The 25,453-nt window shown below is 40.3% G+C and overlaps 1 protein-coding gene across 2 annotated transcripts in view; it reads left to right on the top strand.

Moving 5' to 3' along the window:
* Positions 1-7,079: 7,079 nt before the first annotated feature.
* Positions 7,080-25,453, top strand: part of GRTP1 (growth hormone regulated TBC protein 1) — a 66,989-nt gene continuing 48,615 nt past the window's right edge. Inside the window, exons 1-2 of one of the 2 annotated variants that reach the window (XM_056807436.1) lie at positions 7,080-7,158; positions 10,597-10,748. Coding sequence is in view for 1 of the 2 variants with exons in the window: in XM_007501247.3 (XP_007501309.1) it covers positions 8,948-9,030; positions 10,597-10,748 (235 nt within the window). In the remaining variant the exon portion in view is untranslated. Of the gene's footprint in view, positions 7,159-8,119; positions 9,031-10,596; positions 10,749-25,453 lie in introns of those variants that run through there. The other variant, XM_007501247.3, reaches the window with a different exon arrangement.

Below are 25,453 nucleotides of genomic sequence, written 5' to 3'. Positions count from 1 at the left end.
CTTGGTTGAGAAAGAACAAGCAGATCAAATTGGCTGAACCACAGGATGATCAAAGTGAAGGAACATATAACAAATCTGGAAATGTTGGTTGAGGCCAGATTGTGAAGGGTTTTAAAGACAAAAAAAGAGATGATTTCCAAGCAAGGCCAGGTCTCTAATCTCTCTATATAGAATCTCACATACCCTGGGATTTCTGTAGGGACTCAGATTTCCTGAGCTAGGAAAAATCACTTGTGTTTTTCTTTTGTATTACTTTCTGTGTCTGGGTCCAAACCAAAAGGAGAGAAAGAAAATAGGGAGAAGGTGAAGCATCCCAGACTCCAGGCAAACATCAAGCATCATCTGGTGCCTTGCCTGAAAGTGAAGAAGTGACCTCAGGTCCTAAATCCTTTTGGGTTTCCTTTGAAAGCAAACATTATTTTGTCTTTTTACCTTCCATCTTTTTTCTTTTACCTTTTTTACTTTCCATCTTTTTTCTTTTACCTTTTTACCTTCCATCTTTTTTCTTTTATCTTTCATATTTTTCTTCTACCTTTTTACCTTCCATCTTTTTTCTTCTACCTTTTTACCTTCCATCTTTTTTCCTTCTACCTTCTTTTTTACCTTCCATCTTTCTTCTACCTTTTTTTTTAACCTTCCACCTTTTTTTTACCTTCCATTTTAAAATTAATACTGTATATTGGTTCCAAGACAGAAGAGAGGTGAGGGCTAGGCAATGGAGGTTAAGTGACTTTGCCAAAACAGCTAGGAAGTGTCTAAAGCCATATTTGAAACTAAGACCTTCTGTCTCCAGTCCTGGTTCTCAATCCACTGAGTCACCTCGCTGTCCCCTATCTTTTATTTTCCTTTTTGGCCTATGAGTTCAGAAAGGCCATTTTTGAGCATTAAGTGAGACACTTGTTAGGTTAAGCAAACAGTAACTTTTGGCAAACATTGCAAAATATTTTTTGTGGAATCTTCATAACTTTGCATTTGACGACAATTGTGTTTTTTACCTTTGCATGTAAGACTACATCAAGTTGTGTCATATTGAATGTTTTAAGTCTTTTTTTTTTTCCTGTTTGACACTAGGGGAAGTAAGTGAAAGAGATGAGGGGTTTGTTCTGGATTAGGAGCATAGACAATGTGTTTAAAACACCTCTGCTGATTTGCTAAAAAAAAATGTAAAAGGGACTGACAGTTACCTTTTTTTATTATTATTATTTTAGCTTTGCCTACCCATGAGCAATGAATATTTTTCCAATTGCTTAGATCTGACTTTGTATGATTCTCTTGCTTCTGGGAGAGTCATTACGACGTGTACAGAAGCGTCACGGATAGAGGCGGAACATTCATAGACCTTTGGTAACTGGTTCCAATCAAGGGACCACGTGGTGGATAGGAGGTCTTTTGATCAGTCACACAGACACAGCTAGGCAATCAGGGTTAAGTGACTTGCCCAGAGCCACAAAGCTAGGAATTGTCTGACACCATCTTTGAACCCAGGACCTCCCCTCTCCAGGTCTGGCACTCTATCCATTGTGCAACCTAATTGTCCCTGATTGATTGATTTTTTAAAAATGAATGAGATAAACTAGGTAATTCCTAAAGTCTCTTACAACTACTAGGCTTTAGTCTAACAGAGATTCTATGACAACCCTATAAGTTAAGGACCACAGATATTATTACTCTCTTGTTACTAATGAGGAAATTGAAGTTTAAAGTGATTAAAGTGACTTGGCAGAGGTCATACTCTATTTTTTCTTAATCCTTACCTTCTGTCTTAGAATCAAGACTGGGTATTGGCTTCAAGGCAGAAGAGCAATAAGGTCTAGGCAATATGGGTTAAGTGACTTGCCCAGGGTCACACAGCTGGGAAGTGTCTGAGGCCACATTTGAATCCAGGACCTCCTGTCTCTAGGCCTCACTTTCAATCCATTGAGCCACCCAGCTACTCCCCCCCCACCCATTACAATTTAACTGGTCACCAGGGATTTAATTCAAATCCCAAATAAAATACTCAAGTCAGTTTGGAAATTTTATGGTGGTTTAATTAATATAGAGGGAAGGAATTAAGAAGAAGAGAGAGGGAAAAAATTATAGGATTTCTCCGGCCTAGCCTGAGCCAAGGGGAGTTCAGAGACCTTCCAGCCAGAGGCCTCTACCAAGATGAGGGGCCTCCTAGGAGGATGGCATTTTTAGGAAAACTAAAGGAAAAGGAATCAGCCTAAACTCCAAGAGAGCTCAGTGGAAATGCCTCACCTGAACTAGGCTACTAAGCTTCTCCCAGTATTGTATCAAGGACACTCACCAATAAACCCAGACAATAGCTGCAGCCACATCAAGATGCCAAGATGCTCAGCACACTGCCACCAGCCACCTCTCTGCCACAAGAGCCAGAGCCACCTCTCCACGAAAAGACACTGGAGAGGGGAAGTGACGCAAAATATATAGACTGTTTTTATATCACTTCCTGCATCTCACATGTACCAATGGTAGCTTAAGCATGACTTAGGACAGCCCAGGGAGTCTGTCAGTTGTTTCTGATCTTTCATTTGCTAGTACATGTCTGTCATAGGCCATCCTTCTCAACACTTAATCCTTAAGTAGGGGTGTAGACATTCCTGTTTTGTTAGACTAAGCAGGGTGGAGTAAATCTAAAATTCACACTAGTTTCTAATAATTTTTAGAAGAGAAAATAATCCTTTAACCACTTTTAATATTAATAAGTTAAATATTATTTATATCAACATCAATATTTTATTATTAATAGTGAAATTTAATGTCCTTAATAAAATATTTAAATATTACTAAAAGGCATATTAAGTATTATTAATATTTCAATGTTATTAGTCCTGGTATTTTAATATTATTTATATTAATATTATTGGTGTTAACATTTAATGTGCATCAATGTTCTTAATATTCAGAGGTCAAAATGTTTCATAGGAAGTTCAAATGTTTGAATAAAATCTCCATCATCTACTTCTAAAACAACTCTGAAGTCACACAATTTGGGTCTTAGGAGGACTATTAGACAAAGACAGGGCAATTAAGTGGCTCAGTGGATAGAGCTGTTAAGATTAAAGTTTTCTGAAGACTGTATCTTAATTTATAATTATTTATTAAATAATAAAAAGAGGTCCAGAGAAGGAAAAGCCACGAACCACATGTGGCCAGCTGTTCCCTTCCCAAGCCTCCTCTTCCAGCCAGATCTCAGGTGAGTCAGCACTCTCCAGGGCAACCCTGAGCCTGACCTTGTGTGTAGAGGTCTGTGTGTAAGCACTGGTGCTCCCCTAGCCAGCTTTGCAGTCACACCATGGGCACCCCAAAACTTTCCTAGCCACCTTCTCTCTGTCTCTGTCACTCTCCTCTCTGTCTCTCTCTCCCTCCCTTTCTGTCTCTGTCTCTGTCTCTCCCTCCTTCCCTGTCTCTCCCTCTCCCTCCTTTACTCTCTTCCACTCTCTCCCTCTTTGTCTCTCCCACTCCCTCCTTCCCTGTCTCTCCCTCTCTCCTTTTTTCTCTTCCATTCCATCCCTCTTTTTTCCCCTTCTCTCTGTGTCTGTTTCTGTCTCTCTCTGGTTTAAAGGAAAAAACACCTACTTCCTTTCCTTAGGCCCATTTATGCTGCTGGGGAGTCCCTTTTCTGAGTCCCCCTGATGGGGCAGACTCCAAGCTAAGTCCAGATGAGAGGTGGGTCTTCTGGATGCCAGGAGTCGCCCTGCGGACCGTTAGAGCAGATACACAGCCCCAGTACCACATCTCCAGGAAGGCAGGGAGGACTCCAGCCATCACCCTCAGAGAGATCAGGTTCAGAAGTCCAGAAGTAAGATCCTTTGCTTTAAAATCCAAAGTTATCTGGACAGACGTGTTGTTTTCACACAGTACTGGGCCTGGTATCAGGAAGACTCATCTTCCCGAGTTCAAATCTGACCGTAGACATTTAATAGGTGTGTGACCCTGTTCAAGTTACTTAATCCTGTTTGCCTTAGTTTCCTCCTCTGTAAAATGAGCTGGAGAAAGAAATGGCAACCCGCTCCAGTATCTTTGCTCAGAAAACCTAGAATGGGGTGACAGAGTTGGACATGACCCAAAAACAACTCAACACAAAGAAACTTAGCCTAAGAAAGAAGACCGGGTTGCTCAATTGAACCTAGTCTTCAAGCTTTCATGATTACACACCCAGCAAAGGAAGAGTGAATGCATGAGTGGCACCCAGGAACTGTTGCTATGGTAAAATAGGTGCTGACCTTTTTAGTATTTGTTGTGGGGTTCCCAGGTGAACCCTGGGTCTGGAAGGGTACCTTTTGCAAGAATGCAAGACTCGAAAACTTGGCTTAAAAATAAAAAGGAGAAATTTGTTAATTTGAAAAGTAATGTTGAATTTGATCAGGAGGCAGCATAGAAGGAAGCCTGCCTCCTAGGTGGAACAGCATGGGTGGAAAGCTGCTCCTTGGGCGGACAGCACCCAGGGAAAGCTGCCCCTCAAAGGCCATCAATTCTGGGATTTTATACTCTTTACACCAGTGAGGAAGTGACTCTGGAGCTAGGGGGTGGGAGGAGGTTTGCCTGAAGGCATGGGGGTGGTTCTCCTGATTTGGAGGACTGATGGATGAGGTGAGTCTCTTTGTCCATCTCCAGTCCCTGGGACTCTCCATGTTTCCGGTGGGGAGTCCGAGGGTGAAAGGGAACAAAGGGATTTCCCTGATGCTAGTTGGCCTGAGTTTCTGGGGGTCCAACGGCCAGGCCATAGTCTTCAAACTTTGTTAGAGTTCCGGAGAGGAAAAAAGCGTCCTTCAGCTTACAAACTGGCTGTCTCCTCAAAGTTTGCTTGGGCCTCAGTGTCTTTTCCCATAAAAACAAATCCTTCATGGTAAATGGGTTCCTCAGCCACTCCACCCACAATGTTTTAAATAATAGTTCCCTTTTTGTAGTACTTTGTTAGTCAACAGACATTTATTAAGTGCCTACTATGTACCAGACATGCAGAACTCAGCTGGGAATACCAAGAAAAGCCAAAAACCTCTCCCTCCTCTCAAGAAACTCACAGGCTTGGGGGCAACTGGGTGGCTCAGTAGATTGAGAGCCAGGCCTAGAGATGGGAGGTTCTAGGTTCAAATTTGGCCTCTGTCAAATAGAAAAAGCGCAGAACTATTAAATAGTCAAAACCACTCTTTAATCAAGGAAAAGGGGGTTAACGCTAATAAATTGCAACAACAGAGCTGCTCCCCGAGACTGCACAGTCTGGACGCCCTGGTCACTGACCCCTGGGAGTGCCATCGATTCAGGATGGACTCCGAGGAACAAAAGAATTTGGGGAACCTACATACCATTTGGGGAGTCCAGGGACAGGGAAAAATGATTGACATCACTATAGCTACAAGGAAAATGGGAGTGTTCAAACTACACTGACCAATACAATAAAACTTGGGAAAGGAATCAGGGCTAGAGGCTAGGGTGTAAGAGAAGGGGCTGCTTCCAATGGATACTAAAGGATGGTTCCTGCTCCGGTGTGGATCTTCTTGGGAAAGGGTCTGATACAATAGGGGAGACTACCTAAAACAAAGAGGATCCTTATCATATGCTTATTTCACCCCACCAGGCTGGTCATTTCCCAGAGGGTTTCCCACTCAGTCTGAAACTGCTGGCTTGGGATTCCCTTCAGGGTAGGTTCCCATGGGAACAGGGAACAAGAACAAGCTTTGGGTCTCCAATCTACAAACCAGTCCTGAAACTTGGGGTTCATCAGATCTCACTAGGTAACAAGTTTGGGATTCCATGTTGACACCTCAGACACTTACTTCCTAGCTGTGTGACCCTAGGCAGGTCACTTAACCCTTATTGCCTAGCCTTTACCACTCTTCTTACTTGGAATAAATACATAGTATTAATACTAAGACAGATGATAAGGGTTGGAAAAAAAAGAAAGAAAAAAGAAACTCGGGCTAGTGGGGGAGACAACTTGCAAGCAATTTATATACAAACAAGATACACACAAGGTAAATTGGAGATACATTTTCTAGCACTTTTTTATGTACAAAGCACTTCCCTTTCATATACACTATAAATTATGTCAAGAACCATTTATTAAGCTGCTACTATGTGCCAGGGACTATACTACATAGGAAGGCTACACAGACAGCAGGGAACTTATATTCTATTGGTAGAAACAACATGTAGGTTTCCAAGTATACACAAGTATTTTTATTCCCATTTTACAGGTGTGAAAAAATTTCAGAGTTTAAATAAACTGCTCAAATTGGCTCAGCACGGATTTGTATCCAGATTTGTACTCATTTTAGGTTCAAAATAAAATGTCTAAATAATATTCTTTCTTTAACAGTGATTTTCATGGGAAATTTCGTCCTGAGAGTTCCATCCTGCCATAGGATAAGACTGGAAACCTTCAACCAAAGTGCGTGGGGGTGGCAGATCTTGGAGATCTGGGCCACTAATCATTCTGCTCTACATATTTGCATTACTAAAGATACTTATCTGGGTCAATCGCTCTACAAAAGACAGGGGAACTCTGACTAGTAGGAGAGGAAGTTGCTAAGGTCATTTGTAAACAAGACTAAGCCAGAGAAGCTTAATAATAACAATGGCTTAATTATTTGCCTTTTTAAGATCTTAAAGCAAAGGCAGTTTTATCTGTGATTTATTCCCCAAAGGACAGCAAGTACCTAGGTTTCTGTCTCTGGTTCTCGGGATTATAAAATTATAATATCTAAAAAGATGGCAGCAAAGTTGCAAAGAAGTAACCCAAAGGAGGGGAAAAGATGAACAAGTCTTCCTAGTTATCTCCGTTTTTAGCTCGGAGAGAAGTCTCCTTAGGTCATCTGGGATTAAGCAACAAGGTGGCCTCCTCGGGTACCCAGACGAGGCCAGGATCAAGAATTTATTTCTTTTAAGAAATTCCATCTGCTAATCTTTTCAGTAACAATTGCTTGTCTATTTTACCGGCTGTTTCTCTGGCAGCAATTATATTTTCCAAAGGCTTGCTCACTGGAAAGTCGGGATTTGATTAAGGGTGTGGAGGCAGGAGGAGTAGGAAGAAGATTACGGCTTTGCCTCCATTCGTTCAGTTTCTCAGTCTGTTTCAAGCAATTAGCTAAGAACCCCCGGGGGTGTTTTCGTGGCTGCAACTAGGAAGGAGGAAAGGAAGCAAACCACTTTTAGGTGGGTCCGTCAGTGGAGGGAGGGATACAGGATTAATCAATTTTAGGGTGCAGAAGGATTCTTGTTGGACTTGTTTACGCGTCTGAAGGGAGGTTAAAAGGGAGAAAGAAAAATTAAGAGTAGTGTTGCCCCTTCTGCAGATATAATTTAAAGCAAAAGTCTAAACTGTGGGCTTTCTGATCCGCTTTTATCTTTACTGCAAAAAATGTGAATTTTACTTACAAGGTACTGTGATTTTAAAGAATGGGGCAGGGAGGAAGGGTTAGATTTTCTTTTCCTTAAAAAACTCAGTGTACCACGGATAAATGAACTCCACTGGTAGCCAGGGAATTGCAGGATTCCCCGAGAGCTCCCTTCCTTCGCCTCCTGCACACTATGGACTAGCTTTTTTGCATTCTGCGCTTCCCCTCCCCCCACCGGAGTTGCCAATCGGCTGGTATTTGAGTTGTCCGACTGGATCGCCGAGGTTGATCATTTCTTCCAGGCGTTTAGATCATCTCTGGTTGTTTTTTTTTCCTCCAAGTTTTGATTTTGGTGACCTTCCTTCCCCACCTCACTTCCACCTTATTCTTTCTCTCTTGGGTCTCTCCCCCTAGCTTCCTCCCCCCCCCCCCCCCCCCCAGTGGAGAGTTCACAACCACACCTTAAATTTTGAAATGCCTGCAGGTCCAAGGAGCACGCTCCCAGCCCGGAACCACTGCAGCTGCTAAATTAGAGCAGGGATAGAGGGCCCGACAAGCCTCAGAGAACCCGGAGGCCGGCGGCGCCTCTAAGTGCCCCTTACCCACCCAGCCCCTACTAGCGGTCAGCAGTGATTTTCCTCAGGTCCCCCAGGACACGTTGGTGGCCCTCACCACCACGGAGTCCCCTCAGTTCCAGGCCACTCCAAATACAGCTCCCCTGGTAGCCAAGGAGGAGACAGAGGGGTGGGGAGACAGGCTCCGCCCTCGGTGCATGACTGACAGCTTGGGTCAAAGCAGAGGAAAAAGACGCGGACGCCGCCGGGGAAGAGAGCTAGAAGCTTGTGGGAAGCTGGAGGGAGCCGGTTGGGAACGTGCGAAGGGAGATTTGTGTTCTGCGGTCCCAGGGCCCTAGCTCAACTTTGGCTCGTGAAGTTCTCTGCTGCAGGACCACAGTTTTGCCTTAAGTCAGTCAGGGCCAGGTGCTGCCTCGGTGCCTAGTCCTGCACCTTTGCGCCTGGATGCCTTAGGGTCTTTTGGTGAGGGCCAAAGAGCCCGAGGCCGAAGGGAGCAGCAAGCTTGCAAATACGTCCGAGAGCCTTCCGGCTGTCCTAAGTGATGGGCGCTCCCCTGGTCCATGGGGTTCCCTCGGCCCCGCGACCTCTTCCTTCTCCTGATTGCTCTATCTCCTCCAGTTGACTGGCAAGCCAGAAAGGAGACAATTAGCTCCTGGAGTCCCAGGCGATGAACTTTGGACCCTGCACCACCTTCCTTCCACTAGTCTCCCGCTTCCTTATGGGACCAGGCTCCAGCCGGGGCTGCGGAGGCCTCTTCCCTGAGTGAGAACGCTTCCCACTCCGACTGGATTTAGCGCGCCGCGCGGTGCTGCCAAGCCTGGAGTGAGCTAGCAAGCTAGCGAGGGAAGAGCAGAAAGTCTCTCCTCCCAAAGAACCTCCTCTAAGGTCCTAGCTGGTGCTTTCCTCTCCTCCCAGCCCCCGCGGCTGCGCCCCCAACTCCAGCTCCTTCGCGCCCCCTCCCCGTCCCTGCGGTAATTCAGAACGCGCCGAGGGGCAACCCCCCCCACTTTCTCCAGACGGAACCCCAGCAGGATGGAGCCCTCGCCCCAGTCCCGGCAGCCTTCTTTGGAAAAGGGGCGCGAGGAGGAGGAGGCAGCCAGGGAGCGGATCCCCAGGTATCTGCGGTGGGTGTGGGGCTTCCCCGCTCCGGCCCCTCGGATCGGCCATGGAGAGGGAGGGCACGAACAGCCACCCAGTCCTGGCAGGTGGCAAGGTTGCGTTGTGGGCTGCTCGGAGCACGGAAGAAGCGAGCTGCCCTGGCACAGCGAGCTGGCCCTCATTGGGAGGCGTGCGCTCCTTTGGGAGTATTCTTTTCCAAAGCAAATTTTTAGTGAGCCACTCTCCCTCCCCACCGTAGCATGTGTCTGTGTGTCTGTCTCTGTGTACGCGCGCGCGCGTGTGTATAGTAAGCCACAACTGCTTGGCAGAGTTGTGATCGTTATATTTATAACCACTTCATTTGGGATAGTATCCGCAAGCCTTCCTTCCAGTTGGCAAAAGGGCAATCTCTTTCCAGGAGCCTTAGGGATTCCTTCTTAGGACCCACGCGTGCTACTTGTCCCCAGCGGGCTGATGATCTCCCGTGGGACTGGGGCAGCTCAACCCATTCTGGTCACCATGGTCTCTCTTGAGAAGTGGAAGAGAAGCCATCTATTCAAAGCCTCCTCACAGAGTATTTGACCATTAATGGTTCCTTTCCGGATTGATTATAGCCTTTTGGAGCAGGAATGTGGTCATTCTTCATTTTACAGCTGAGAAAACCGATGTCTGAGATCACATAGCAAGGCAGTCCAAAAGACAGAATTGGAAGGAATACTGTAGATGTGACTTATTGAAGTTACCATTTATAAAATGATTTAAGGTTTGCAAATCGCTTTTATAAATATCTCATTTTATCCTCACAACCCCAAGGAAGTAGGTAGTTAATCGTTCCATTTTACAGAAGAGGAAACTGAGCTAGAGAAATGTTAAGTGACTTGCCCAGGGTCACACAGCTGGTGTTTAAGGCCAGGTTTGAAAGCAAATCTGGATCCTGGTGCTTTTTCCACTGCCCCATCTTGTACAGGGGAGACCTCTATTTTGGTCCCATCTCTGCTACCAAATTCTTAGTGCTGCTTTCCTTCTTACTGTTTTTCCTTGGTCAAGAATAGTTAAATAATAAGTATTGGCATATCTTAACAATCTCTGTCCTCTTTTGCCCACATTCCTTGCTAGGGCATGTAAAAACAGGGTTAGTTTCAGCTAAATATTAAAAAAAGCTTCTGACTTTGTGCCTGACAGAGTTGAATTAATGATAACAATCTTTCCTATTAAATAGAAACAGGTTATTCTAAGTTTCATTCGATTTATTCAAAATATCCAAGCATAAGGGCATGTATCCTTCTCAAACTGGTGTATATGCACACATTCAAACCTTATGTTAGCTTTTAACTTCCTGCTGTGAGAGTACAATTTTGAGCTAAGCAGAATGAAGTTAGCAGCTGTTATCTTTATGTTTAAAATTATTATTAGTCAATTCCACAAGCATTCATAAAGTATGTTCTGGGCACTTCTGAACTGAAGACAAAAATACTCTCAACCTTTTATAGAGATGGAGGCGAATGTGAAACAACACATCTACAGAGGAAGAAATACAAAATATCTATAAAATTAATTGTAATTGTTTCCTCTTCTAACATCAGAATCGATCCGTACGGATTTGAAAGGCCTGAAGACTTTGATTATGCCTCTTATGAAGACTTTTTTTCTACCTATTTGAGGATACTCACTACAAGAGCAATCAAGTGGTCAAAGCTTTTGAAGGGGAAAAATAATGTCCAGAAAAGTATAAAAGGTAAGTTTCAAATCGGTGTACATCAGCATTAGTTCATTCATATTTCATCAAATGCTATTTTAAAAATTGACAAGCTTCGTTGTCTAGCAACCTCAGTGAAGTTGATACGTGCTGAACTTTTTATATTTTTGGGGCTGTGCCATTGAACTTGGATACCCCGAGAGAACAGTCCAGCCTGAGAACTTGAATTATCCAAGTAGTAAGAGTCGAAGGAGAGGGGACACACTTTCATCTTTCCCTGAGGAAATTCAGTGGCACTCTCGTAGCAAATATATAGCATCTTGTTGCTGGGGAAGCCTGCCAAGAGTTTTGTGCATTTTTGCAGCATTCTTTCCAACCAAAGAAGGGCAGAGAAATGAAGGGGGAAAGAGAACCTTTAGAATCAATCAATCAAGAAACATCTATTAAGGGGCTGCTAGGTGAGTCAGTGGGTAGAGCACCAGGCTTGGAATTGGAAGGACTTGGGTTCAAGTCTGGTTTCAGATTCTTTGTAGCTGTGTGACAGTTGGCTAGTCACTTAATTCCATTTGTCTAGCTCTTACTGCTCTTCTGTCTTAGTACAGATAGCAGAGATAATAGTATTGATTCTAAGATAAAAGGTGAGGTTTAAAAAAAGAAACCTTTATTATTTTTATCATATTTATTATAATACATAATAATGTGGTATTAAAATAATATATATTAAAAAGACCTCCATGCCAATCATTCAGTCATGTCCAAATCTTTGTGACCCTGTATGGTTTTGGGGGGCAAAGATATTGGAGGGTTTGCCTTTCTCTTCTGCAATGTTAAATGACTTGCCAAGAGCCATATAACTAGTCCATGTCTGAGACCCTATTTGAACCCAGGTCTTCCTGACTCCCAATCTGGTACTCCATCCACTGAGCCACCTGGCTGCCTCCAGCTAGGCAACAGCAACAACCATGTGCCAGGTGCTGTGGTAAGCACTACCACTGAAGAGCATCCACGGTATAGTATAAGAGCCCTGAATTGAATAGCAGAGAATTAGGGTCAGACTTTACCTCCAATGCTTGTGATGTAAACAGGTCTATGAGCCTCATTTTTCTCAACTGTCAAATGGGTACACTGATGGACAAAATTTCTCTTTCCCCTCCTAAGGGCTGTTGTGAGGATCGAATGAAAATTTGGAACCTCAAAGCAATAAATAAATGTCAGCTATTATTATAATCATAGGGGAGCATTGCCTTCAAAGAATCTGATGGCAAAATGTCTTAAAAATTATGAGGTATTTATGTAGTAATTTAAAGTTTGCAAAGTAATTTATATACATTATCTCATTTGGATCTCACAGCAACCCTTTGAGGGACATACTGTAGATTTTATTATTTCCATTTTATATATGGGATAACCAAGGCTGAAAGAACTTAAATGACTTTCCCAAGGTCACTCGGCTTGTGCATGAAAGAACTTTAATGACTTTTTCCAAGGACACATAATTAACAAATGTCAAGGGCAGGATTTGGACCTAGGTTTTTCTCACTCTAGGTTCACATGACCTCTAGGTTACCTTAACTAACTCAAAGTGACCCAACTAATAAGTGACAGCTACAGGCCTCCTGATTCTGAAGTCTTTTCTTTTATTGCATTTCATTTCTTGTTCATTTTAAGATGTATATCCCTCTATCTTTTCTCCTTTCTTGATGTCTTTTTGTTTTTACCTTGCTTTTGGAGATTAGGGTTTCTTTTTTCCTCATGTAACAGTTGTAGAAGATGGATAGCATCAGCAGATTGAAAGAAATTAATTATCAAGAACAAAATTGTTATGCTTGGACTAATTAAGAATGCATAAACCCCATGAATTTTCTACCTTTGGCTTTCTAGGTCAACTTCAGTATAATCAGCTTTGTGTCATCCTAAGGGAAAAGTCTGCGTGGAATTGCATAATAAGTATTCATTCTAGAAATTAGTAATCAAGTAGATCATTTTTAAAAATGATAGTACTGAATTTTAATATGCACACACTTGAAATTCTTATACATTCACATAGTTCTCCTTGTCCTACTCTTTAACTTCTCACTATTTTTGGCTCTTCCTTCTTCATGTTCTTTTCCCCTCTGGAGATTCATCTGTGCTTTTAAAAAATCCTTTGCAATTTTCCTGTCATCATTATTTTCCCCATCATCATGATTTTAGGTTTAAATAAGGATAGACTTAATTTCTCCTTCCCAGCTCTTTCTGTCCCCAATCCACAATATTATCCACAAATGTAACTTCTAAGTTCTATTAACATAAGCAGAAAAATCATTTGGTGTTACAGTGAAACCTTTCTTGCCTTTCCTTTCATTCAACTTGATTTTTAAAGGGGAAATAATTTTTAATTAAAATTTTTCAAAGATGTACTCTTTTTCTCTCTCTTTCCTTCTTTCCCCTTTTTCTCTGTTTCCTTCTCTCTCCCCCCCCTTCTCTCCCCAAATTGGAAAGACAAGAAAAACAAAACTGTTACAAACATATATTCAAGCAAAACATATTACCACACTAACCATGTTAAGAAAAAAATATACTTCCTTCTGCATTCTTAGTCCATCACCTCTCTATCAGAAAGTCTGTAATCTATTGGGTCACAAGTCCTCTGGAATCATTGGTTGGTCACTCTATTGGTCAGAATTCTCAAATCTTTTTAAATTGATTGTCTTTATAATATTGTTATTGTATAAGTTCTGATTCTTCTCACTTCACACTTCATCAGTTCTTATAAGTCTTCCCATATTTCTCTGAAATCATTAAAGGTAGGTAGTATTTTAAGGGAAAACACTCATTAATGTCCAGTGATCAAGAAAGATGAAAAAATAAAACAATGCCATCAAATACAGTAAGGACTTCCCTATCCTTGGCTGGCTTTAGCCTCACCTCTCACTCTGATATGGATTTTATGAGATTTCTATAAGAAAGAAAAGATAGAGAAACCTAAATAACCTCCCAGTTTCTGTTAATTTCTTCACAGTATAGTGAATTTGTTTTTTGCTGAGATTCTTTGTGAATTTCCAAAAAGTCATATGTTCCAATATAAATTCAACTTAGCATTCTTAAAAGTATGAAAACAAGAAATCCTAGAGATTTTCTCATCCTTTAATTTATCTATGCTACTACTCAATCCTTTTGATGTAGATAATTGAAAGTTGATTGTATTGGCAATCTGGCAACTGTTCTTTCCATCCTTTGTGTTGGTACATCATGCTACCCTGTGATCATTTTTGATCATCTAAAAAACTTATACAGCATTTGGGGAAGAATAAGAATCTGGATGGAAAATTAAATTATTTAATTCTCATCTGCAGAAATAGATCTACATTATAAATTTAAATAAGAGACTCGCTACCAAAAAATTCCAGAAATGATCTTAAATTTCTATGCTACAATATGTAGTAAGTTATGAAGAATGCATACTGGTTGTAGAATTAGGCAGATGGCATCCTAGAGGGATCCCCAAGTTTTTTGAATATGTATGCCCCTTTTTTAAACATCAAAAAACTTTCACACCTTCTCATGATTAGTTATGATATATTTTTTTCAATTTAATATAATTTAAAAAAATATTTTCCCATGATTATATGGTTCATGTTCACTCCCTCCTCCCCTCCCAGAGCTGACAAGCAATTCCACTGGGTTATACATATAAATAGTATCTTTTTTTTTTTTAAGTTTTCCCATGGTTACATGATTCATGTTTTCTACCTCTCTCATACTTCCCCCTTCCTGGAGTTGATAAGCAATTCCACTGGTTTATACATATGTATATTAAATAATATCTTTGGATGAGAAAATATATAATGACAAAAAACTACTGTGAATTTGCTACTAATTTTTAAATGAATGGAATTTATTAATCACAACTACATCTCTTTAGAAAACAGTAATATAGAGTGAAAGATATTATTCATTCTTTGGAAGACATGTGTTAATTATGGATTTGTGGAACCCTTGAATAGAGTGCTGGGTCGAGTCAGAAAATTGGGTCCTAGTCTCAACTCTACCCGAACAACTTTGAACAAGTCATTTAACCTCTGGGAGGCTCAAATTCTTCCTCTATAAAAATGGAGGTGATAATACGCATCCTGTCTGTCCCACAGTAGCATTGAGGCTCACATGAAGGAATAAATTTGGAAAGGCTTGTGAAAATTGCTGTAGACTAAGACATAATCAGCATTATATTCAAAGTGCAACGTAAGTGTTGAATTGCATGGGGCACTCTTTCTTTTTCCACAGTTTTAGTATTAGCCAATATCCTCAGTGAGACTAGATATCCTACTATAGTACCTGTAGTATTCTCTATAGATATTCTCTATATCCTACTAGATAGTTGATCCTATCTAGTATTTTACTAGATAGTTCGTCAGCCCATTCATTATCATCCTGTTCTCAAAGCTTATTGTTTGCAGAATAGCAACATATTTGTGACAATTTTAGAGTGTTGCCTGGGATGCTGAGAAATTAAGCCACTTACTTAGTGTGTAATTAGAATGTTGTACCCTTGAACTACATTTCCCAGCATCCCTTTTCTTTCATCTCCATGGTGCATCCTTACGTTTTAAATATAAGTTTCTGTAACTCCTCTCTCTCCCTCCCCCCCTTCTCTCTCTCTCTCTCTCTTTCTCTCTCTCTCTCTCTGGCTCAGAGACTGAATAAAACTGCTCTTTGCTCAGGCTATCACTTTCCTCTACTTCAAGTGATTATTAATAAATCATATAAAATATTATTTGGAGTATTGGATATTAATTTTTAAATCTTACACTAGGATTGGCCAGTATTTGTCAGAGGTGGGACCTAAATCCAAGTCTTCCTGACTCCACGGGCAACATTCTGTCTTATGTTAGTAGGCTTCCTCTCAGACATTTGTACATGCATGCATATAGGTGTGTATTCCAATACTTATGTAGTTATGTATTTAAACATGGGCTGAAACATGAAAACATTTCCATCTCTATATATAAAATGACGGGAATTAATGTATATATTTTAGCCCAGTCATGTTAACGCTCTACTTTATATCATATTAGTCCCGATGGTCTATGGGAAGTATGCCTCAGTATACATATATATATCCTGGGTATTTAAAGCAAAAAGAATGAGTAGTGAGAATTCAGCAAGGCTTTCTTATGTTATGCTTGAAAATTAATGTTAACTGAGAGACAAGTTTCGAGTATGATCAACTTACTAGTTAGGCTAGCAATAATGAATAAATTGGGTCTATGGCCTCTTGATAATCAATAACCAATCAATAATCAATTCTCCCCGAGTGAGGGTTGACAGGATCTTTTAAACCCAAGTGTGTCTGCCTTCTAGTTGGTCTCATGATACATCATGAGATGTATCTTGGCAAAAGTAAGATAATCCTGATCGATAGATGATTTAACGCTGGCGCTCTATCCCTGCCCCACTAGTTATCCATATAAAGGAACCTGAATTGGAGTTAAGTGGATGGTGGATGAAGTTACAAAGATGGGAGATACAAATTAAAATAATAGAATTTGGACTCAAATGACCAGAGACTACCCGAGTAAAAAGTTAAAAGACAAAATCTTGACCTTGAAGCGTGCTTTTTCCAGAAAGTAGATGAAGAATATTATTGTTAGAAGTTGCCGTAGTTACAGGAGTAACTTTTAGCCTCGTGGTGTGGGAGAGTATCAACCAATACTGACTTGACTAAATCTTAAAAATGAAACTAAAATTCACTTAAAATTTCACACTCTTGATGTTACTTTAGTTATGGCATCAATAAACCAGTCTAATATGAACCAGATAATTTTTTTTGTTCCTTAGGCTCATAAATCCATTCCAGACATTGTGATTTAGCATTTAGCATAGTGCCTAAAACTGTATCTGATTAATAGCTGCTTAATACAAGCTGCTTCCTCTTTTCTTTCTTATGATCACTAGGAAGCTCAATACATTAGTTCGACAATTATTAAACCTATACTTTGTATTAGATGCTGTGCTGTCAGCCAAGGATACAAAGATAAAAAGAGGAAATAACCCTTGCCTTCAGAGAGCTTACATTTTACTGAGGGATGCAATGTGCATGCAGATTATGAAATATAAAGTAATTTCAGAAGGAGAGAGTCTTAACAGTTTCCTCATTTCTGTTTCTTAGCCTAACATCTGTGGAATGGGGAAAATTAGGCATTTTTATATCTACCCTATGGCTGTTATGGGATAATTAATGGTTAACATAAGGAGTAGAAAATAAAACAAAATTCTTTTAAGCCATATAAATAGTACCCAGGAAGTTTTAGTGGATTGTTATTTTTGGACTTCAAAAAAGTTCACGGATTATAAGGTAGTTATAGCTTTTTTCAATGGTTGCATATAACACTGTCAAAAGAAAATAAAGTTAAATTATTTTTGTTTTACCATTTAGCTTCTTTTCAAAGCAGGTCAATATCCTCAAAATAACAATGTTGTATACTAAGGCTTGAACATAATCTGAATGTCAGCTACACAGTGTCCCTTTTGTTCTGAAATAACTTAATAAAAAATTAGGTTGGCTCAAGTTTCTTCAACCTCCCTTTCCTCTGTGTTTATATATTTATTAGAAAATTTCACTTTTTCACTTCCTTTTTGCTCACAGAAAATCCTTTCTATGGGACTAATTAGAATTAGTTTTTAATAGAAAGCCAAGCAGTATATGATTCAGTTCTTCATACTTGTGCCTAATGTTAGCCCATGCACCAAACATTTGAAACAAGTTAAAGAATGCCAAAACAAATGGAAAGTTAGCAAAATAAATTTTGCCTGAAAGGAAGAATTGTTTTCCCTTCTCAGATCTGACACTTGATTTCTAGGCATTTCCCATTCACCATCTGATAGAAAAGTTTTTTTCTTTTAGAGAAAGTTTTTAGTTTCTTTTATCTAAATTTCTAATGGTCCAGGTATCATTAAAAATGACTACAAATGTATAATAGTATTATGTCTTTAAAATTGTACGTGCCTTTATTTAAAATACTTCAGTGCTTTAAAAAATGCTAACCGCCAAAAAACTGACTATTAAAAATGCCTAGTCCATATACCAGAGTCAATATGGAATAAACTCCTGATTATGCCATTTAGAAAATGGTTTGGGGGTTAAGCTTTTTTCCTTTTAAGCCTCTCCACCAAGATTACTTCTTTTTTTATGAGACCCTCTCTTATTTGAAAGTGGGTATTTGACATTAACCCAATAACACAGATTTTTGGTTTATGTGGTTTTTAGGGAAATTTGGTACACCACAAATGAATTTAACAAAGGACCTGACTGAGGCAATCCTTCCAGCAAGATATCCTTGATTAGCAGGGGCATGCAGCCTGGCAGCAGGAGAGTCTTATGGCTCTCCTCCATTTGTGCCAGGAGAGCCAGGGCCAAATCGCCTTTCAAACCTAGGCGTATCTTCCTTCTGATTGGCTTGATAGTATATCATTTGGACCCCCCCTCAACCCCCCCCCCCCAACAAAATGTAAGGTGATCAGGTTGGTGGCTATTTCAATGACAAGGTAGGTTCATAGTTCTCTTTGGGCAGTCGTTTCAGTCATGTCAGATGCTTTGTGGTCTTACTTTGGGAGATTTTCTTGGCAAAGACATTGGTTTGGTTTGTCATTTCCTTCTCCAGCTCATTTACAGATGAACCGAGACAAACAGGGTTAAGTGACTTGTCTGGGGTCACATAGCTCGTGTCTTGAACTCAGGGAAATGAGTTAGTCTTGACTTCAGACTGGGTGCTCTATCCACTGCGCCCCCTGAGCTCTGCCCTTTTACTTCATCATTAGGGGTCAGCACCAATCCTCAGGGTCAGTCTGCAGCTGGGAAAGGGGTCTGGATCAATTACCTTTCAGAGGTGATTGATCACATCCCTTTCTAACACTCAAAGAATGCTGGTTGCTCCTTGGAACCAGTTGCTTCTAGCAATCTTGGCTGGAAAAACACAAGCCATCTTGATTAGGTTTTCACTGGCTTGGTCTCCTCAAACTTTCATTCAGAAGCTAGGACCCAAGAATCATCCCCTAGGGGGTAGGGGGGCTTAGCTCAAACTGTCTTCTTTTGGGGGGGATAAACGGACAGTGGGAATAGCCTTACTTAATTATGTCCTTTAGAATTATGCCTGATCTTCAGAAGTGGGCTCTGAGAAAATGGATGGATTCATAGAAAAGTATTGGTTATAAATAATAGAATCCAATATTAATTTTCCTCAGGATCAATCCCCCAACTGAAATTTGGGAACCCAAAGATTTATTATTATTCCATACAAATCTTTTAAATAATATTTTTTTAATTTGAAATTTTTTATTTAATTAAAAGTGTTTTTCCATGGTTCCATGATTCATGTTCTTTCCCTCCCCTCCTCCCACCTGCCTCCTGTAGCCAATGAGCAGCTCCACTGGATTTTACATGTGTCATTGATCAAGATCTATTTCAATATTATTAATATTAAATAATATTCTTGCCAAGAAAGACGCATACAAATTTGCCTGGTAGGAAGGGGGTTGGATTCAGAGCCTAATATGGGTTAAAATCTTAGCTCTGTCTCTTCCTACCTATGTGAGCCTGGGCAAGCCAAAGCTTCATTTCTTTGGGCCTTCACCTGTAAAATGAGAAGATGGTGGTGACTAAAGTTAGGGGTAGCTGTGGGAGTTTTGAAATTTGAGTCTTGAGTGACTCTTCCTTTCATTTGAACACTTAGAGGCCATTGTAGGGCTATTAATTGGCCTAATTTCAATATTATTGTGTTTCAGGGAATGGGGAGAAGAGAAGGGTGGAGAACAGATGGTAGGTGAAGCACTCAGAACACATACAATATTTATTGATGAAGTTGACAGTCTTGTTGGCCTGATGTGTGGCACCCTGTGACAATTACAATAGAAGAATCAAAGATCATTGATCACACATCACTATAAATTTGAAGTTTATTTAATTAATTAATTTAAGAGTATTTTTCCATGGTTACACGATTCATGTTCTTTCCCCCCCTCCCCCCCATAGCCAACAAGCAATTCCACTAGGTTTTACATGTGTCATTGATCAAGACCCATTTCCATACCATTGATATTTGCACTAGGGTGATCGTTTAGAGTCTACATCCCCAGTCATATCCCCATCAAACCATGTGATCAAACAGTTGTTTTTCTTCTGCTTGTCTACTCCCACAGTTCTTTCTCTAGATGTGGATAATGTTTTTTCTCATAAGTTCCTCTGGATTGTCCTGGATCACTGCATTGTTGTTAGTGGCAAAGTCCATTGCATTCAATTGTGCCAGTGTATCAGTCTCTGATCACATATCACTATGTTGGTTGTCTCTCAAACCGAGGATGACGATTGTCCTTGTGCATTTTTGTGCACAAAGACACCTGTGCATGAAGATTTAAGTGGAAAAGTCAATGCACAGAGACAGTCCCACTCTCTTGGCGTTGGAAGCCTGGGTCCATTGCACGAAAAGTTGTTACACCTGGAGACTTCCTCAGCTGCATTGGATGGCCGTGTTGTCTTTTGTGCTATATCACACCCTAAGCACTCCAGTGCCTTGCTGCATCGCCATCTCAGCCGTTGAACCTTCTTGTTGGTTTCTTCTGCCTGTTCCGCTGAAGCAGTCTTCACATGCTGGGTGAGCAAAGCCCTGGTTCACCAGGGGTCGACGTCGACCCGATGGCTACCCTCACAAGGTTTAGCTGGCCTGTCGAAGCCGTTGCCTGGGGTGTGGCTGCTGCCGAATGCTAGCAGCTACTGGGAGCCACAAGTGAGAGCTGGGTATCAGGTGAGGGTCAGTGGCTGGAGAGCTGCCCTAGAAGGGCATGACAAGCCCTCCATACCAGAGATATTACCCCTCCCTGAGCACCCCATACACCCCATTTCACCATATGAGTATAACAAGATATAATAGTAATAATAATAATAATAAAGGTTGAAATATTGTGAGAATTACCAAAATGTGACAGTGGCACCATGTGAATACATTCTATTGGAAAAATGGTGACCGTGGCTCAGAGTTGCCATAAACCTTTAATATGATGAGAGACGCCTTGGACATGTTGGGTCTAAGGTTGTAAGAAGGCAATTGGAAAGCTCTTGGGGATTTGGGGGATTTCCTTTATATATCAAGAATGACTCCTATAAGTCTTCTCCCCCACCCCCATTCTATAACTTCCTTTTTTTGTCTTTTTTAAAAACCTGTCAAAGATTGGGGTCTCAGATTCAGCCAGGGGATCTGCAGACTTCTAACTTGTTTGTCTTGCCCCCCAAGTAAAATCAGACTTTGCTCAGAGAGTATTTTGCTCCATCTCTTTTCTTTCAAAGTGTCTATGGGACATCCAATTTGAAATGTTGAACTAGCAGTTAGTGATGAAGGATGAGCTCAAATAAGAATGTTGTTTAGTCCTTTCAATCATGTCCAACTCTGTGTGGCCCCATTTGGGGTTTTCTTGGCAGAGATACTGCAGTGGGTTACTATTTCCTTCTCCAGTTCATTTTACAGAAGAGGAAACTGAGACAAACAGGGTTAAATGAGTTCTCCAGAGTGACATAGCTAGTAAGTGTCTGAGGCTGGAGCTGAACCTGGATCTTCCTGATTCTAGTTCCAGGATTTTATCTCCTATGCCACCTAGCTGCCTAGGCAAAAGTATAACTGAATATATAGATCTGGGAGCTACATACATAGATGATAACCAGATCCTCAAGAGCAGAAGAGGTCACTGAGAGAGAGAGAATGTAATGAGAAAGAAGGAGAGAGTCCAGGACAGCCATATGGTATACTTAAAATAGGCGGCTGAAAATGGATTATGATCTGGTAAATGGAAATAGAAGTGAGAACAGTGTCACAGAAACTGAGAGAAGAGGGAGTGTAGAAGAATTGGGGTTGTCCAGCGTCAAATGATACAGAAAACTTGAGAAGAATAAAGGCTAAGATTTAGCAATTAAGAGATCAGTGGTCATTTTGGAAAGAGTAGTTTCAGTTGAGTGATGAGATCAGAAACCAAGTTGCATGGGATAGAGGGGTAAGAGATGAAAACAATAAATATATATAAACTTTTCTGGAAATTTGGCCGAGATATAGAATGATATAGGGGATGGTAGGGTCTAATTATGGGTTTTTAATATTATTTGATATTATTATTTTTTCAACCCTTACCTTCTGCCTTAGAATCAGTACTGTGTATTGGTTCCAAGGCAGAAGAGTGGTAAGGGCTAGTAGGCAATAGGGGTCAAGTGACTTGCCCAGGGTCCCACAGCTAGGAAGTATCTGAGGTCAGATTTGAACCTAGGACCTCCCATCTCTAGGCCTGGCTCTCAATCCACTGAGCCACCCAGCTGCTCCCTTATATTATTTTTAGGATGGGACATACCTAAGTGTTTTTGTAGGCACCAGGGAATGAACCAGTACATAGGAAGAGGCTGAGAGGAGATTACAGCTAGGAAAGAAGTATAAAGGTTGACTTTGCTGAAGCGAAATGCTCCTTCTTAAGTAGAGATTGGAACAAAGGAGAAGAGAAAGGCACTGGCTATTTATATTTGAGATGTAGAGAGTGGTAGGTGGGTGCTGTGGAGGTTCATGGTAAATGAACCTCTCCTTTCTCAATAAAAATGAGGCAAGGATCTTGGCTGAGAGGCTGGATATAGAGAGTATCTAGGAGGTTTCAAATAAGAAATTTTGAAATAATTATAATTATGAATTAATTAGGGAAGAAAAGAAGATTGTCTTATGGTGGTGAGAGCCCATTTAAAATTAGATAACCAAAATTTGTAGACTTGTCAGTATTTTTTCGTGATTTCCTCTAATATCTAATATCAGAGAATGTACATAGTGGAAGGAGTCCAGGATTAGGATTTAATAGGGCATGAATGGCAATAGGACAAAGGAATTTAAGAGGGGATATGTGATATAAATGTTTACATATAGGGTTAAGATTAACAAGGGAGAAAAGGGAAGCCAGAGTAGAAATGGAAGCCTAAGAGAGTACAGAATGATGGTGGATTTGTAGGTCGTAGGAGGAAGACTGAAGAGACAGAATTAAGTTCAGGAGGACTAGAGATGGAATGATAAAATGTGTGTGGCCCAGAAAAGAAAATTTGATATTCATTCAAGAAGTACAATACTTGTGGGTTATATTGAATAATGAATGATGGTTAATGAAATCAACAATGTGATTGTCCCTATGTAGAATGAAGTAGAATGAGGTCATGAAAGTTGAGGACCCTGAGAAACTAGAAGTTATATTAAAGTATATATCCTTGAAATATAGGAGACTCAGTGGATAGAGGGCTGGGTCTGGAGTCAGAAAGACCTGAGTTAAGAGTCAGCCTCAGACACTTCCTAGTTGGGCAACTAAGTAAGTCACTTAACCTTTGATTGCCTGACAAAAGGATCTGCCAGATCTATTGGAGAAGAAAATGGCAAACCATTCCAGTATCATTGCCACAAAAACCATGAGGCTAGCTGAAGTCCATGGGCTCAAGAGTCCAAGAGTCATACGTGACTGAACAACAAAATATTAAAATATAAGAATAGGAATTGATTGGGTGAAAGACTATGAACCAGGCAATGAACTCCTCCTGAAAAGAGAGAAAATATCCTGGGAACTATTAGATAACTGGCACCATTATTTGTTTTTGGATATATTTGAATGGAGGAGCTGTCAAAAGTTGGGGAGGTTTCTGAGTGGAGGTAAGAAAAAGGGTCTGGAAGTGGCAGTTTTACTTTTAGTCAAGTGTATGATACTTCTGATTGAAACCATTCAAGAAATGTCTCCCTGTAAAGTCCAGCCCATGTTAGCTTTCAAGTTTGACTGGAGAGATTTCAGACACTATTCAAGAACACTAAAAAAATTCTTTATTGTGTCCAAGTTTGGGGAGAAAAGAAATTGAGCAGGACAATGAGGTAGCATAGTGGATACAGCACCAGGTCTGGAGTCAGAAGGATCTGGGTTAAAATTTGGCCTCAGACACTTTCTAGCTATGTGATCTTGGGCAAGTCACTTAATCCTAAATGTCTAGCCTGTGCCTCTCTTCTAACAATATAATTAAGACAGAAGGTCTTTCTTTTTTTTTTAAGAAAAGAAAAAAATGAGTATGAGAGGTTAGGGGATCATTTCACTTTAAAATTATTTGGTTCCATTTTAAAACAATCCTCCTATTTTTATATGTGTGAAATGTTCTGTAGTACCTCACATTCTACGAGGTTTAGATTTGCCATTTAGAAAAACAAAAGACAACAAAATAAAAAACAGAACAAAAACTTTCCTTTTTTTGTTCCTTTTGTATTTTGTTAAAAACGGAGCAAACTTGGAAAATAGATTGAAAAGGATAGGACCAGATCATGAAAGATTTTAAGAGCCAAATAGAAGGTTTTATAATTGGTACTGGAAACAATAAGGATTCCCTGGAGTTTACTGACTGAGGGCCAGGAGACAAGGTCTTCATCTGGTAAGATCTTCATCTTTTCATGTTTGGACTATAGATAGTTCATTGGACTCCTTGCCTCAATTCTCTTTTAACTCTAGACAATTCTATCAATCAGCTATCAAAGTTATTTTCCTTAAATGCAGGATTCTTGTGCCCCCTGGCCCTCATTCAATAAACTCCAGGGAATCCTTATTGTTTCCAGTATCAATTAGAAAATCCTCTGTTTGGCTTTTAAAACTTTTCATGGTCTGGTCCTATCCTTTTCAGTCAATTTTCCAAGTCTGTTGCTTTTCCAATGAGATATTTAACATTTTCTTATGACTTTCTCCCCTCTATTCTTTTGACTTTGTTTTATTGTTTCTTGAGGTCTGATAGAATCATTAGCTTTCACTTGTCCAATTCTAATTTTTAAGAAATTACTTTCTTTAGTGAGCTTTTATACCGCTTTTCCATTTGACTAGTTCTGCTTTTTAAAGTGTCATTTCCCTTAGTATTTTTTGTGATTCTTTTGTCAGTTGTCATTTCATAGTCTTCTTGCATCTCTCACATTTCTTTTTTTTTTAACTCAACTCCCATCTTAGAACCAGTACTGTGATTCTAAGGAAGAACAGCAGGAAGGGCCAATTTTGAACCCAGGACCTCCCATCTCCAGGCCTGCTTTCTATCCACTAGCTGCCCCTCTCATTTCCTTTTCCAATTTTTTCCTCCACCATACTAATTTGATTTTGAAAACAAATTTTTAGATCTTCCAGGAATTTTTTTAGTCATGTACAGTTCATATTTCTTCCCCCTGTTGAGGCTTTACTTGTAGCTATTTTGGTATCATTATTTTCTTCTGAGTTTATGTCTTAATCTTCCTTATCATTCTTAGTAGCTTTATATGGTCAGGTTCTTTCTTTTTTTTTTTTGCTGTTGTTTGCTCATTTTTGTCTATTTCTTGACTTATAACTTTATGGTAAAGTTGGACTCTGTTCCTAAGATAAGAAAGGGCAGAGTGTGGGGAGCACTGCCTGAAGCTGAAGTTTTTCACTACTGGCTCTAAAAGCTAGTTCTAGGGGTTTGAACATTTTTGGTGCTGCCAAGGTGGTGTGCCTGTCCCAACCCTGGTGTCACAGACCTATCCTTCTAATTTCCAAGTTGTCTTAGTCTGAGAAAATATCTCACTCATTTTTTGTTGGTTTTTCCATTTAATTCAATTTGAGGTGTTATTTTGAAGTTGTTTGGAGGGGAATTTGGGAGCTCAGCTGTTGTGTTTCTACTCTGCCATCTTGGCTTTGCCCCCAGAAAGATATTTTTAAATGCATAAAATGAAATACATTAAGTTACA

This window comes from Monodelphis domestica, chromosome 8 (assembly GCF_027887165.1).
Source record: "Monodelphis domestica isolate mMonDom1 chromosome 8, mMonDom1.pri, whole genome shotgun sequence".
Lineage (NCBI taxonomy): Eukaryota > Metazoa > Chordata > Mammalia > Didelphimorphia > Didelphidae > Monodelphis > Monodelphis domestica.
The sequence above is the reverse complement of the archived record's forward strand: the minus strand, read 5'-3'. Positions and strand labels throughout refer to the sequence as shown.